Genomic DNA, 15,382 nt, shown 5'->3' on the forward strand with positions numbered 1-15,382 from the left:
GTACTTTCAGAAATATTTTTTAAATGTCTGGTCCTGGCTCTACCCACTTCTAAACCAACCTTTACTGGCATCTTTGGATCTTCCATTTCAGAAGAGAAAGCCAGGGGACAGAGAATAACCTACTCTCAAAATAGGTGAAACCAGCCTCATTAGAGAATTGAAGGCCTGTTGAGTAATAGCTTGTAAATCCCCCCCGATCAAAAAGTCAGCCATGAATAATGTTAAAATTATGACTCCAGCCTTAAGGCATTGTATTCTGTGCTTGAAACAGAAGTGATTTTAACCAATCTTCTGAACTTCAGAAGGACAGACTGGTTAGTAACTCAATGATTTGCTTAAATTTCAGATAAGAAAAGGTATTGGACTACATCCCATTTCTACCCCTCTCAACATCTGAGCCAAAAGTCCGAGGTTATAGTACCAATAGGAAATTCCAGGAATTTTTTAAAGGATTTTAAAATTACTAGAGCCCAGAGGCCTCTGGACCTTTTTCGAGACGTTTAACCAAGAATTTGTAGAGTGATCTTCACTAGGACTAGAAGTGGCAAAAACAAAACAAAACAAAAACAGGGCCAAGAGGATCTTTGAAACTAGTTTCTTTTTATGCCTGTAATGGAGTTTTGTCTGAAAACATGGCACGTAAAATATTGCAAATATTGCTAAGTGTATTTGAGACACCAGTTCAGAGAATAGTTATGGTAGTTTATAGTTTAAAGGAACAGCTGTTGTAATATGCTTGCTACTTTGATGGTTTATAACTATTTTAATCTACAAAGTGTAATGTAATGGTCAAAGTATCATACATTTTTAACAGCCTTTAGTAGAAGCATAATTATTATAGAGGCTATTTTTTTTAATCAAATCAGATAGCATAAACCAGCTCTTAGATAAAATACACGGTAACCCTGATATCTGTCCCGAGAAAGAAAAGAGGCACACAACAACGGCAATAGTTTAAATATACTGAAGTAGTTTGGTATACCAGTTTAAATATTTTGATGAGCCAAATTCAAACTGGCTAAAATAACCTAAGTGTTGACTCATTTAACTAGAAAGTCTAGTGGAGATCTCAGATGTGGCGGGTGTGGTAGGTCATGTTTTAATTCCCAGCTCCCATAACGCCATCCAACGTCAGCTTCATCCTAAAGCTAGCTCTAGTCAAGATTGCGTGATACAAGATCAGAAAACCAAACGCCACATGTTCTCACTCTTAAGTGAGAGTTGAACAATGAGAACACACGGACACAGGGAGGGGAGCATCACGCATCGGGGCCTGTCGGGGGGTAGGGGGCTGGGGAAGGGATAGCATTAGTGATGGGTTGATGGGTGCAGCAAATCACCCAGGGCACGTATATACCTATGTAACAAAACTGCACGTTCTGCACATGTAACTCAGAACTTAAAGTGTATTAAAAATAAATACACAAATAAATAAAGATCGTGTGATAGTTGTCAGTAGCAAAAGAATCCAAATGCTTTCTCCTCCATATCCAGGGAGAGTGTATGTTTCTGTCCCAGCATTCCAATTTGGAATGCTGAGCATGTCCCTGACTGGAGCAGCTGACATTCTGTGTCCCTTGTTAATGTTGTGGCCTGGGAGATGGTTTGTGCAGATCAGCTTTTCCAATTACGACGCGTTTTCAGCACTAGGGATGAAATCATTTCCTGAGAAGGACAAGGATGATGTGGCGGATAGACACTAGTAGTAAAACTGGGGAAAGAGGAAGACTGAATGTTGGTTGTTCACTATATGGACAACTGGTCCGAAAGACACTAGCAAGCCCATGGCTGTATTTATTGAAAATTGCTGTTAGTATAATACTAATAAGAAAATATACTAATATATAAATATGCTAATATAATACTAATAAGAAAATAATTCCCAGATTACAAACTAACAACAACAAAATGTCAAGGCTAGTATGTTTCTTTTTTTATTATTATTTTTGTGTTTGACTTAGATGGTTGAATGTTTTCATTTTTCATTTATAAGCATTACATTAATTTCCATGCAAAAACCCAAGATCGCATATGTCTGATTTCAAATGGCCAAAATCCAACCCTTGAGTTTGGACATTCAAGACCAAAATGAACACGTTACTTGCCCTTTCCATGAGTAGACATCATGGGTGTCCTTTGAAAGATCAGCAGGCCTCCTGACCTCTTAAACACCAGCTTGCCATGAGTCCACACCAAAACAGGGAGCCAATACCTTCCAGCACCTAATCAGGCAAGTAACTTCACTCATGAAGACAGGACACCTCTATACCAAGGCTGCCACCCACAGATATTTCCTGGGTGCTGCTCTATAGCAATACCTGCTTTTGAACAGACGTGGTATCTTCTATTTGGGGATTGTAAGTTCTTCCTGCCAGTTTTTCTCAAAACTCTCAGGAAGAGTAGAGATTTTACAAAGAAGCTTACCTCTATGACCCCAAAAGAAATAAATACAAAGACACCTACTTCATCAAGTGTATATTTTCCCCAGCTTTAGATGGGGTCAACATGTATAAAGCTTTAACAACTTCTCTCAGTGAGACAGGAACCAGGAATATCAAAGAGGGCAAAGCAGGACCCCACAATTGAAGGAGAACTAAGCAAATGCAAAGAATCATTTCACTGATAGAGAGAAATGGGCAAAATGAAAAAATGATAGAATTTCAACAGTGGTTGTTAATTTATATTGAAACACACTTTGCAATTCTGACAATGGCAAAGATTAGTGCAAATAATAATAATAATGGTATGTTCTTTAATAGGATTTAAATAAGGCTTCAAATAATTACATATGCTAAAACTAACATTTGGAAACCTTAATTCTGCTTGGAAAACTGTCAGACACACCCTTCAAACCACCCAGTGTTCTCTGATTTGAGGACAATTACATTCAATGAAGTTGCTCCAAAACACAATTTGTAGTATTATCACTTTCAAAGTTTACACTGTTTGGTGGAAAAGGGGGGAAACTACTCTGGTCTCTGGTCACTGGTCAAAATAAATAAATCCAGCTAACATGCCAGGTAGTTCCCAGGTTCATATGATTCTCAAATATCAGTAGTGGTGAAAGCTCATAAGAAAAAAGACAAAAACAAAATAATAAAAATAATATGATAGAATCGTTAAGCATCAGAAAGAGATTTGTTTCCCCATACCCATGAACAAATTTGCACCAAGTATGAAACAGAAAAAAGCAAGAGGATTCATGGGCATTTTCATCTATGGCTCAAGATCTCCTTAAAAAGAAAGAAAACTCCAACAAACTAAAGAGCATGACAATAACTACAAAAAGTAAACAACGAAATCAGAGGCAGAATATGAAATAGTAATATACTGTTTCAGAGCCTGCACCATCCTGCAGAACCAGGAAACTTAAAATTTGTTCTTAACAAATCCAATCTAGGCTGGATATGTAAAAAACAGAAAGATAGCATCACAAACCACACGACATATTATCAGAGTTTAAGAATCAGGAAAAAAAAAAGTCAGCTAACACTCAGAAAAATTTGTCATCAATTCTGAAATGGGGCCTTGTGACATCGTCAGGATTGATAAAGACAGAGATTGACTTTCCCGGGTTCTCAGTCACTAGCTGCTGCAGTTTTTTTGCCAAACGGTCATCAGGCTGGTTGGGGTCCCCTCCGTCGGACTGTGGAGAGGGGATGCTGGTGGTGCTACCTCGCCTCTGGAGCTCCAGTGTCAGCCGGTTGGCTGCCTTGACATGCTCAATGGCGGTGCGCAAGTGCTCTGCCGGGTCTGAGCGCACAGAGGACAGCTTCCGGGCGTGAAGCATGACTGTCTCCTCAGACAGGTGTTCCAGCATGTTGCACTGAGGGATGAAATAATTGGGGCACATCTTGTTGACCAGACAGTGTTGCAGGTCATCGATGAGGCCCAGCAAAAAGTGGGCTGCATAGTCTTCTTGAGCCAAGTAGTTGGCAGGAAGTCTGTCGCAGGCCCAGAGCATCATGCTCCGCAGGTGATAGGGGCTAATAGCCTTGGGCCGGGACAGCAGTTTAATGATGATGGCTTTGCAGGCCTGATAGGCCTGCATGAGGCTGCTGGAGATGCACTTCTTCAACTGCACCTCGCTCCTGGCAAAGGACAGCCGCCATTCATTGTCCTTCTTACCCTTGTAGGAGCAAGCAGGCACCAAGTAAAACCCACTGATGACCTCTTCCTCAGTAATCTTCCCATCCCAAAAGTGGTTCTCCATGAGCCAGCTCTGGGCCACTGCAGGCCAACCTTTGAAAGATACCACAGGGACAATATCATACAACATGCGACTACTCCCTACACCCAGAATGATGGAGATGATGGTCCCATTTTTTTCCACCTTTTCCACCTTTGGCATCCCTCGCTGGGGTTTCTTCTGTATTTCTGATAGGACAATGCTGATAGAGTCATAGAACCAGTCAGCCACTTTGGTAGGTGAGAAGAAGTAGTTGGTGGCACCATTGATGTGATCTACAATGGTGCAGCAGTCTTTCCATTTACTGATTGTCCCCTCATCAAAGAGCCGAAGGCTCAGCCAAGAGTGGCACAAGGCTGAGTGGCGCATGTCGAGTGTCACAGGCTGATTACGGTCATGCAGCTTGAGGGCTGGCACCAAGAGGGTAAAGTCCATATCATAGTCAGTACCCCGGGCATAGACATTAAGCTCATCTAAGTCCAGGTCCACCACGCCTTCCCGGACACCTCCAGAGAGCAACAGGTATTCATTAGCCACTGGAAGCTTTTGGTCTAGCTTTTGCACCATTCCTAGAAATAAAGAAGAAAAAAACAACACTATTACAGGAAACACAGACATAAGAGTCTTATGCATGAAACAGAATGCTCTGATGTTCCAAGAACCAAAATTCATTATCAGTGCTAAATCAAATCTCAGGCTGCTGCAGAGACCTGGCCAACAGTACTTTCTCACTAGTGCTAGAATCCACCCTTTTCCACATGCAAGAATTATGATAGATTTTTCTCTCTCAGTGAAAAGCAGTATCATTTTCAATAATAAAACAGGGCCCCTCTTCCCCCAGTCATCATCTCAGTTAATGGAATTGCCATCCACTCAGTTATGCAGACTGAAAACCTCAGTACATTTCAACTCTTTGCTGCCCTTCTACTGCCAAATCTTTTCCATGGAACCTCTGCCAGGGTTTCTCACTTCCTTCCCTGTTCTCCATCTCTCCTGCCATCATATGAAGTTCGGCCTTTTTTATCTATTGCCTAAGCGGTTTTCTTTCCCCAGGCTCTTTGCGCTTACACTCTTCGTTGTACCAGCGGTTCTCAGTGTGGGCTGGAGACACTTTCAGGGGTAATGAGTTCAGAACTCTCTTTATAATAATACTAACACACTGTTTGACTTTTTTTTTAAGAGACAGGGTCTTGCTATGTTGCCCAGGCTGGTCTCAAATTCCTGGCCTCAAGCAATTCTCCTACCTCGGCTTCCCCCGAGTGCTGGGATTACAGGCATGAGCCACCACGCCCAGTCTTGTCTGACTTTTTTACTGTGTTGCCATTGTACTAATGGCACAGAAACAAGGGAGGATAATATTGCCAGTGCCTTAGCAGCAGCAAAGACACTGATGCCAAACTGTACTAGCAGTCAGTAGGTTCTTTACCACTGACATGCATTAGCAATTTTTTAAAAAACCCAGTTTTACTTAAGAAAATCCTGGATGGAGAAGAAAAATAAGTTATTTTATTGAATCTCAATCTCTGAGCCATTAGAAAGACTATCTTCCTAATAGTCTGTGTGATGAAATGGAAATAACCATAAAACCTGTCTTCCTCATACTGAAATAGGAAATCTGTCTTCAGGAAAAGCACTCACGTAACTGAGTTGTGAGCTGAACTAGCTTCTTTGTTCATGGAACGCCATTTTTACTTTAAAGAACAACAGAAAACTATGGCTATTTAGATTTGGGTATTTGGTAGACATTTTCTTCAGAAATGAACAAAATGAGCCTGGCTTCAAGGAAACTACTGACAATATTTATTGCCAATGATAAAGCTGAAATTTCTAAGGGAAAATTAAATTTAGAAAACTCCGCACCATGAGCGTGACATCTTCTCGAATTGTATATGTTTCTGATTAAATTGGCGATGATATTAACAAATGTGATTTTTTAAGAGATTGTGGGTCCTTTTGAGAACCATGTCTCATGTATTAAGCAGGTATAGAAGACTTCGTGCATGCAGTAGGAACATAATTCAAGCTATGACTAAATGATAAGGGAAAAAATGCATGAAATTAATAGGTAGATAGCATTAATAGATGGAATTAACATAAATTCTTAAAGGCTAGACTTAAATGACTGTTCCATAAACAACATATACATTTTCCCTCCTTCATTATATACTTGCTTACGCTTGATTCTCTGACAAACTACCAGCGTCATCCTGTGATTTACTTAACAGTGTTTCCCCAAAGATCAAGACCTACCACAAAGTATTATAATATTCCATTATTCATTATAATTCATAGTTTGCTCTTCATAGGACAATCCCAAATCAAATAAACCATATGCCTGTGTTTTCTTACTATTATTGTTATACTCTGAACGTTCGTGACTCCCACTCACATGTTGAAATCCCAACTTTCAATGTGATAGTATTAGGAACTGGGGCCTGTGGTAGGTGATCAGGCGTGAGAGTGGAACCCTCATGAGTGGGATTGGTACCTTTATAAAAGAAACCTCAGAGCGCTTCCTTACCCCTTCTGCCGTGTGAGGACACAGTGAGAAGACAGCCATCTATGAACCAGGAAGCTGTCCCTCACCAGACAATGAATCTGCAGGCACCTTGATCTTGGCTTTCTTGACATCCAGAATGGTGAGAAATAAATCCCTGCTGTTTATAAGCTACTCAGTTTAGGTACTTTGACATAACAGCCTGAATGAACTAAGACAATTATACTTTAAAATTTAACGCTCATTTATTAAAATATGCTCTTTAAAATCCTATTTTCCAAACCACATTAACCATGAAAAAGTCTTTTATTTAGTACAATTCTTTACACACAGAAATATGGCAAGTTATCATTTTCTTTTTAAAACCGTAAGTTAGCCAACATTATAGTGTCAACAATTCATCAGAAAGAACATCCAACAAACCTGACTTCTTGGCTGTTTCTCACACTATCTGCACTGTGATACGGCATCCAGGTCCCTCTTCAATAAAGGACTTATTCCAGCTGCTTAAATGCTATCCCTTAAGGATTGTCTCAGCTGCAAAAGGCTGTCTTAGCCAGGTCAGGTCCTGTGGCTGGGATGGGGGTTGCAGGTGCACATCCAATAACTGATCGGTGTGGGAGTGTCCCAGCTCAGGATACTCTGAAGGGCCACTCAAACTCTGAGTTCCCAGTGGGGTTGGCTGTGGCGAATGATGCGCCTGCAGGGAAGCTCAGCTTCTCCTACTTGAACCTGCTTCCTTCCCCACTTCGACAGGTGTAGATCCCAAGGGTGCTGCTCCATAAACATCCTAACTCCATTTCAGAGCCTGCGTCCTGAGAAACCCAACATACTACACTAAATACTATCCAAGCAAAACAGAAGATACTACCTACTACCCAAACAAAAACTGTCTTCAGCATGGAAAATATGTTTTTCCTTTTTAAAGTGTTTTTTTTTTAAAGCCAAACTTAATCCGGATTGAAAGTTCTTATAAATGCCAAGACAAAGATCCATTTCTCAAATGTCATTATGTTTTAATATTAACCTCATCTTTGCCATGTAAAGAAATACTATCATCCCATGTTTTGGTTATTGCTTTAAAGGATAAAATTGATTTCTCAGATTCCAGATTAGGTTGTGAAAATCATTTTCATTATTTTATGAACTCACATGTTGGAACAGTCAGTTTCAGTGAGATATATTTGATAATGAAATCGTTTACTCTTCATTATTTCAAACATCCTTTCATTCTACCATTCAGAATACCATAAATATACGTGAGAAGTACTGTGAAATGCTGTGTTGTGGTTAGTAAATAAGATCTGAATCTATTAAAGTGATATTGTTATTTGAGTACCACACTGTTGTCTCCTCTTAGGCGTAACTAACTCAAAATCCTATATATGCTTTTGTCCTGGACAGAAGAAAACTGGCTTTGAGCCCACCAACTAAGACTTGTCTATATAATCAGGGTAACTTGTGCATTAACAACCTGGAAATAATTTGTCTACAAAAGTGCCACTGAATTTTGCCTTGGATTGTTACAATCTTGTTTGGAGAGTCTTGGGTAAGCCATAGCTAAAACTCCCTTCTGCCCTCTGCTGGATTTAAGAAGTTTTAACCTGTTTTCACTTGTCAATATACACACTAGAAAATTCCTGCCAATGATAAAAGGTTCTCTTTCCTCTCAATGATGCTTATGCATCTCGTTAAAATGTTGACCCTCTATTCAAAGGAGTCAACATCAAGTATTTGGCTAAATTCTAATATTCAGGAGATAGGGTAATTTTGAACACTTCTTATTCCTTTTAAAGTGAAGAAAGCCCTTTAGTAACAGAAAGAGTATTGCAGACACACATTTACTAAGCCCCTATAAGAAACAAAGTCCCTAAGGCCACACTGTTCCAGAAGCTAATCCCTTCCTACATCCACATTTCCATTTAGCCTCCCTGAGCCCATTAGTCTGCAATTTTACAAACGATATGGTAACACAACTCGAGCCTTCCCCAGCGTTATACAAGCCCAAATGTCTTCCTTGAAAACTTTCCTGGGCTAAGTTTAAGTGAAAATGAGCTGACATCAGCTATCATGGCAGATGGGTTGCCATGCAACCAAAACACAGGGCTGGAAGGGAAAAAGACAGAGGAGGGAAAATTTTCAACTGTACGCTTTGGCTGTAGGGATCAGTTCCAACAAGTGCCATCTCTGCAGTGATCCGAGGTTTTCTGTGTAAGTACTGGAGGATAAGATCTAGTGACTCTGGCTGTTTAGCTGTTAGATTATCCAAAGCTATGAGTGGGAACAGAAGGAAGATGCACATACACCACTGAGCTTGTTAGCAGCAAAACAAAAAAGGAAGGATAGAGGATAGCTATTCCCTTGGGTGGGTCTCTTCTTTTCATGGAGGCACTGGCATATGCTTGTTCTTAAGTGAAACTGCCACTCAACCTCTTTTCCTGTAATTCACTGTTTCTTGGTTTTGATACATTTCAGAGTTTTTACTTAAGAATATCTTAATAGTACCCTTTTATATAGATACTCAGGTCCTAAGTTTAAGGAATGTGTTTCATGTCATGCTTTCAGTTATTTACTGATTATCTTTAGAATGTCAAGTGAAAGATGGAACTCTGTCCCTGACTTCTTTATGTTCTAGTGAATAAAACTATATCATATTCCACTAAATTGAAACTGCAAACCTTCATCATGCAAACATATAATGCCAGATTGCTAATACTAGAGCACAAAAACTAAGTATGATTTCTTGTTGTCTTTACAACCCCACCCCAGTAAGTCTGTGAAAACTCAAATAGAGAGTTCAAGAAATACTAAGTAGGTAAGTCAAAATAGTACCTGTATAGACTTCTTTAAAACAGATACACACATACACACACTTACATATGTTGAAGGGAGAAAGGTTTATAAAAGAAGTAAAATTTTTATGTCTTATAATTAAAGTTACAAAATTAGATAAATTTTATCTTTTTATATACCTTTGACTGTATGCCTGAATATCTCAGTAATATTCATTGTTTCATATAAAAGAGTTTCCTTTTTTGGCTCCAACTCATGTAGCACATACCAGTAACAAACAGTGCCTTATTCCGGCAGTGGGTTTTAATGGCAGGAAGGGTACACGGTGGGATGATGTTGACAAAGTCCTTCTTTCATTCTGATGCATCCCCTAGGGTAAGTCTCCTTGGTTGACAATAAACAATATAAAACCTTCCTATAAAAATATTATGGTTTATGTTTCCAGGGCGGAAGTATTTTTGTCAAGCTTACCTGACATTCTGAGGAACGTCTGAGATGTGGGCATAGCCACCTTTTTCTAAGAAAGTCACTAATCCATGAAATTCTTAATGACCCCAGTTGGAAAAGATTTTAGGCCTTTCCTCGTTCATGCCCAGAAATCACCTATCTAAAGAAAAAACTGGTTCCAAGAGGAGAAATCACTCATGTGGGGTCATACGGCCTTAGTGACAGATTACCAGCATTGTTGCATTCCAACATTTGCGCAAAGACCAGAATGACACATATGTCCTGATCTCCCCATGACAATGCACAATGGCTTAAGAGGGAAGTAGCAGAGGTCTCAGGGCAATGTGCCAGTTTTGCATTTTTATTGGTCAAATCTTTAGTGGGACCTGGGACAACTGGCAGAACATGTCTGACCATCCACATTTATCATAAAGAAGAATGGGCCTGGTCTGCCTTGATAGAGCCATTAGTATTCCCAAATAGACTGTAAGACCCTGGAAATACAGAAGACAAAAACGGAGCTTTCCAGTTTTTCAATAATATTCTGAGTTATTAGTACTCACAATTAGGATAATATGTTTTATATGTCAAAGAGTCTGCTTTTTTTGCATAATTTGAGACAACTGCATATAATTTTATTTTTTTAGAAGACTGATTAATTCATGTATGGTAATGGCAATGCCCTATTGACCAGAATATATATATAGTAACAGGGCTGATTTAAAAGATGTCACTCCAAAGGAGTCTTTCTTAGTATTTCCCCATTTTGACACTGATATGTATGCAAGAACACTGGACTCAACATAGGCTTGGGCTTGGATCCTGGGCTTGTCATATACTATTCAAGTGAGGCTGACAAATTACTTAACCTCTCTGAGTTTCCAATTCCTTATCTATTAAAAAACAAACAAACTGATGAAAAGTAAGTAAATGCATATAAAAACCCACCCTTACAGGATTGCTATGAAGTGTCTAAGCGCATCGTAGATATTTAGCTCATGTTCCCCATATGTTCGTCCCTTTTCCTACCACACATAAACTGGAAGAGCAAATAAACACAGATTCCACGGAGTTATTTTAAAGATTTAATTAAACAAGATAATCTATTTAAAGCCTCTAGCACATGCAAGGCACACAAAACATGTTAGATGAAGGGAAATGAATGAAGTATTCTCTCCCCTGGCTGCACCAAGACTGCTGCTAGTCAAGGCTGCTTCCTCTGAGTGGATGCCATCGTGTGGCACGACACACAGGGTGGCAGGCAGAGGGCAGGCTGGATTCTAGCTCTTTCTTGTCCTCTCACCCAGGTACCCCATGGAATGAACAACCTGTACATCCTAGTGGAGGGTCTTGACCTGAACTAAATTAGCACTTTCGACATCTACTGTCATTGTGGGCTGTGTTCATGGTGTATCTTTCTTCCTAAACGAGACAACAATACACAATCGTCCCTTGGTCCCAGGAGCTCCTACATATGCTGAAATGTGTCCATACTCAAGTCCCATAGCTGAGCTTGTGGAATCCACTTACACAACAAGTTGGTCCTCTGTATAAGTGGGTTTCATATCCTGCAAATAGTATATTTTCAATCTGCATTTGATTGAAAAATAGCCACCTATAAGTGGACCTGTGCAGCTCAAACCTGTGTTGTTCAAGGGTCAACCGTGAAGCATCTGGCACAGTAACTCACGAAAAGGCGTCACAAATGAAAGATCCTATCTTAGGTGACATCTATAACTTCCTTGTGGTCAACATTCTTTTGCTGCATTGCTAGTATAGACTTTAGATTAGAAGGCACCTGCTTTTTATGTATACCATTTCTTTCAATCAACCTGAATACCTCATTAACCGTAACCTAGGATTATGGAATTTGCCCCACAATATAATATGAAAGCCTGTCAGCATATGTTTACTAATCATCTAAAAGATGGGAAGAAAAAAATGCCTCTCTAATCTTCCATTATTTTCCTTCTTAAAAATTAAAACTGAAGGTCTTAAAAATTGGTGGGCTTTGTCAAAGTCTACTAAGCTATTTTAAACAGAATGAACATGAGTTAGACCTGGATTCGAGTCCAATTCATTTATGACCAACATCAACCACTGTGGGCCTTGGTTTCCTTAAACAAAATAGTAGAATAACAACTGGTACAAGTTTGTTGGGTGGCCAAGGGAATAAAATGAGAAAATGCACAACAAATTTCTTAGTGTGTAGTTTTGTGCTTAGTTGGTAATCAGTGAACAGGGTTTGTTGGCACATGCATACACATATCGATATATTATCAATATATTTTTTCCCATCAAATAAATCCCGACCTTTCTTTTCAGTACTTAGGACAGTTTAAGAACTCATGGTTTTTGCCATTCAGAACTTACTGGCAAGACCCAATAGAGTCTTATTAGCCCTACCTAGCAGCTTCCCAAAGTCACAATAGGGTACAAAAGTTACAGACTGACAATTTACAAGGACAGTGTTCACTTCCGAAGGCTCATTCTTGAAAGGCCAAAAAAAAAAAAAAAAAAAAGTGAAGAGCAAGAGTAATGGTGTTAAACAGCTACATAAGGATACAGAAATATATCAGGGATGACCACATTAATGCTCTCCTGATCTTCCCAAGAACCCATAAGCTTGTGATGGAGATGCTCTGAATGAAGTCAACTGTACCCCATCACTGACCAGTGATGCCCAGGACCCAGCTGGGTCCGGTTTCCATTCCTTTCTCACGTTGAGATGTATATGTCAACTACTTAATTACTCCGAAACTGGAAAGCTGTGTTTAATTGGGGAGGAGAAGGGGGGAAGTCTACATTTTAGAAGAAAAATAATGAAGTAGGCCAAGTCTAAGAAATTGCAACAAGGATAAAGATAGGATTCAAAACTCAGATTTTACTTATTCACACAGTAAGTATGAGCGTCTCCTATGAGCCAGTGCTGTGCTAGACACTGAAGAGACAAAGGTGAAGAGAAACATACACCGCCCCCACTGCATAATGCTGATGATTTAGTGAGAAAGCCAAATGTTAATTCTATCAATCAGGACAGGTGAAGTTATGCTGAGTAACAAAGCTAATATCTCAGTGACTCAAAACAACCAAGTTTTATTTTTCATTCACACTAGATGACCATCAAGGGTGAGTGGGGCGGGAGGGATTGGGGGCGCTTTTCTTTCCTTAACTTAGGACCCAGATGGGTAGAGCAAGCCATGTCTAGAAAGAACTTCACAGTCACTCTGCTGGAGGAAAAGAAGGCTATGGGCATTCTCTTTTTGGCAGTTAAATGCTCTGGCATGCAAATGACATACATCATTTTCATACACAAATCATTGGTCAAAACTAGTCACATGGTCCCATCCACACCCATGAAAGAAAGCACGATTCTACCACATGCTGGGAGAACTGGGAATCTGTGATATGCTGCATGAACAGCTCCCACACTAATCAGATAATCACACACGAATCAACATATGATTAGAAATTGAGATAATAGCACTGAATGAAATGAATAAGGTCCTAGCCAAAATGCACAAGAGGAAGAAGAGGAGTGAAAATTATTTAGCCTGAAAAATGGAAAATTCAAAAAGGCTATGAGAGCCATCTTCAAATATCTGATAAGCTTTGCTAGCAAAGAAGAAATGGAATGTGCCTATGTGGTTTCACTAAGTAGAACATATAGAGAGAAGTTTTCAGTGTAATGTTGTAAAGTCATCCATCCGGCAGAATTTTCTAGCAATGCTGCCTGTGGAGGCAGTACCTTTCCTATCCCAAGAGAGGATCAATCAGAATCTTCAGCAGGGATGGAGTCTCAGTATAGATGTCTTCCGAGGTGGCTGCCCATCCCAAGAACCTACTACTTAAGACAGACAACTATAACGTAGACTTCTATAGCCACCTATGACCATCCAGTGTGGGCCCAGTCACAGTGGCTGTAACAAGACCATAATCTGAGCATTACGCCCAAAGGCTGGATGCTGCCCTTCCTTCTCATCTGGCCTACTCTATGTCATTTGTAAACTGCAGCCCTGCTGCTGTCACATCCTCCAGCCGACTTCACCAATTTTACAAAGAGATAACTAGCACCAGCAATGACACACATAACAGCAAAAGAAGAGCTGAGTTTATAGTACACATTTGAAGTACATACATCTCATGACAAGGACTCTCTGAGAAGGGCACAAACATTCATGCCACTACCATGCACTACAGCACAGGCCGAATGCTTACCTGTGTCATCTCGTTCAATCTTCTTGGCCCTTTCAAGTGGGCAATAGTGTCCCCCTTCCCTTTTTTTTTGACATGGAGTCTCGCTCTGTCCCCAGGCTGGAGTGCAGTGGCACAATCTTGGCTCACTGCAACCTCCATCTCCCTGGCTCAAGCAACTCTCCTGTCTCAGCCTCCCGAGTAGCTGGAACTACAGGCACGCATCACCACATCTGGCTAATTTTTGTATTTTTAGTAGAGATGGGGTTTCACCGTATTGGCCAGGATGGTCTGGATCTTTTGACCTCGTGATCCGCCTTGCCTAGGCCTCCCAAAGTGCTGGGATTACAGGCGTGAGCCACCATGCCCAGCCTAGTGTCCCCATTTTACAGATAAGGAAATTAAGAAAAATAGCAGCCAAATAAATTGTTTATGGCCATGATAGCTGACCTGGGATCCAAATTCAAGTTGATCCTATGCTGCTTTCCTGCATTAAATGGGCTTTCCTAGGAGAGAATAAAAAATGTAATACCTTGGGCCTTTGGAACTGCCACATAAACTGTATAGGAAACAGTAAGTAGAAATTTATTTCTCCATCCAAAAATGGAACAAATTCTATTTTGGAGTAAACAGATTTCTAGAGCAGATTAAAAACTGACTTTAGTCATCTCTGGGGAATAAAGTATATGAGCAAATGGGTCAAGGATCATAGGAAAGAGATGATTATAGATGACATTATAAAAAGATACTTAGTGCTGAGACACACAGCTATGTGCGTGCACACGTGTGCGTGTGCATCTGTGTTGCACACTTAGCTCTTGGACAACTTTCAGAGAACATTCCACAAGTGTTTTAATCACAACAGCATCCCTGAAATTCTTTCAGGCTCCCAGAACAAACTCTGAAAATATTCCCACATATTCAGATGCGTAGTCTAATTTGTTATTTTAACCCAACATCAGAGCCTTAATTTGAAGGTCATATCCCCTAAGTTTATACTACTAGGTTGAGGAGACAGGTGGAGGTAGCCAGGAACATGACTGCCAAAAACATACTAACCACAAGGCCAGAAACTTTTATTGAACTCTAATTGAAGAAAGTCTTTTCCCTTTACAGACACAGCAGTATCTATGACAGTCACATTTTGTCTCTGTACAAAACTCTTATCGGGTACACTGGGACATGGAGAAAGAAAGAATTCTGTGTCTTCTCTAAAAACAAAAACTGGTATCCATCAAACTGTGATAAGAGATAATGCTCCT

The 15,382-nt window shown here is 40.0% G+C and overlaps 1 protein-coding gene across 1 annotated transcript in view; it reads right to left on the minus strand.

Annotated features, from left to right (window-relative positions):
* Window positions 1-1,911: 1,911 nt before the first annotated feature.
* The window catches only part of MB21D2 (Mab-21 domain containing 2), a 120,454-nt gene continuing 106,983 nt past the window's right edge, over window positions 1,912-15,382 (minus strand). The window contains exon 2 of the mRNA XM_516952.7: window positions 1,912-4,758. Coding sequence (XP_516952.3) covers window positions 3,494-4,758 — 1,265 coding nt within the window. The 3' untranslated portion in view covers window positions 1,912-3,493. The remainder of the gene's footprint in view (window positions 4,759-15,382) is intronic.

Source organism: Pan troglodytes, chromosome 2, assembly GCF_028858775.2.
Source record: "Pan troglodytes isolate AG18354 chromosome 2, NHGRI_mPanTro3-v2.0_pri, whole genome shotgun sequence".
In the NCBI taxonomy this organism is placed as follows: domain Eukaryota; kingdom Metazoa; phylum Chordata; class Mammalia; order Primates; family Hominidae; genus Pan; species Pan troglodytes.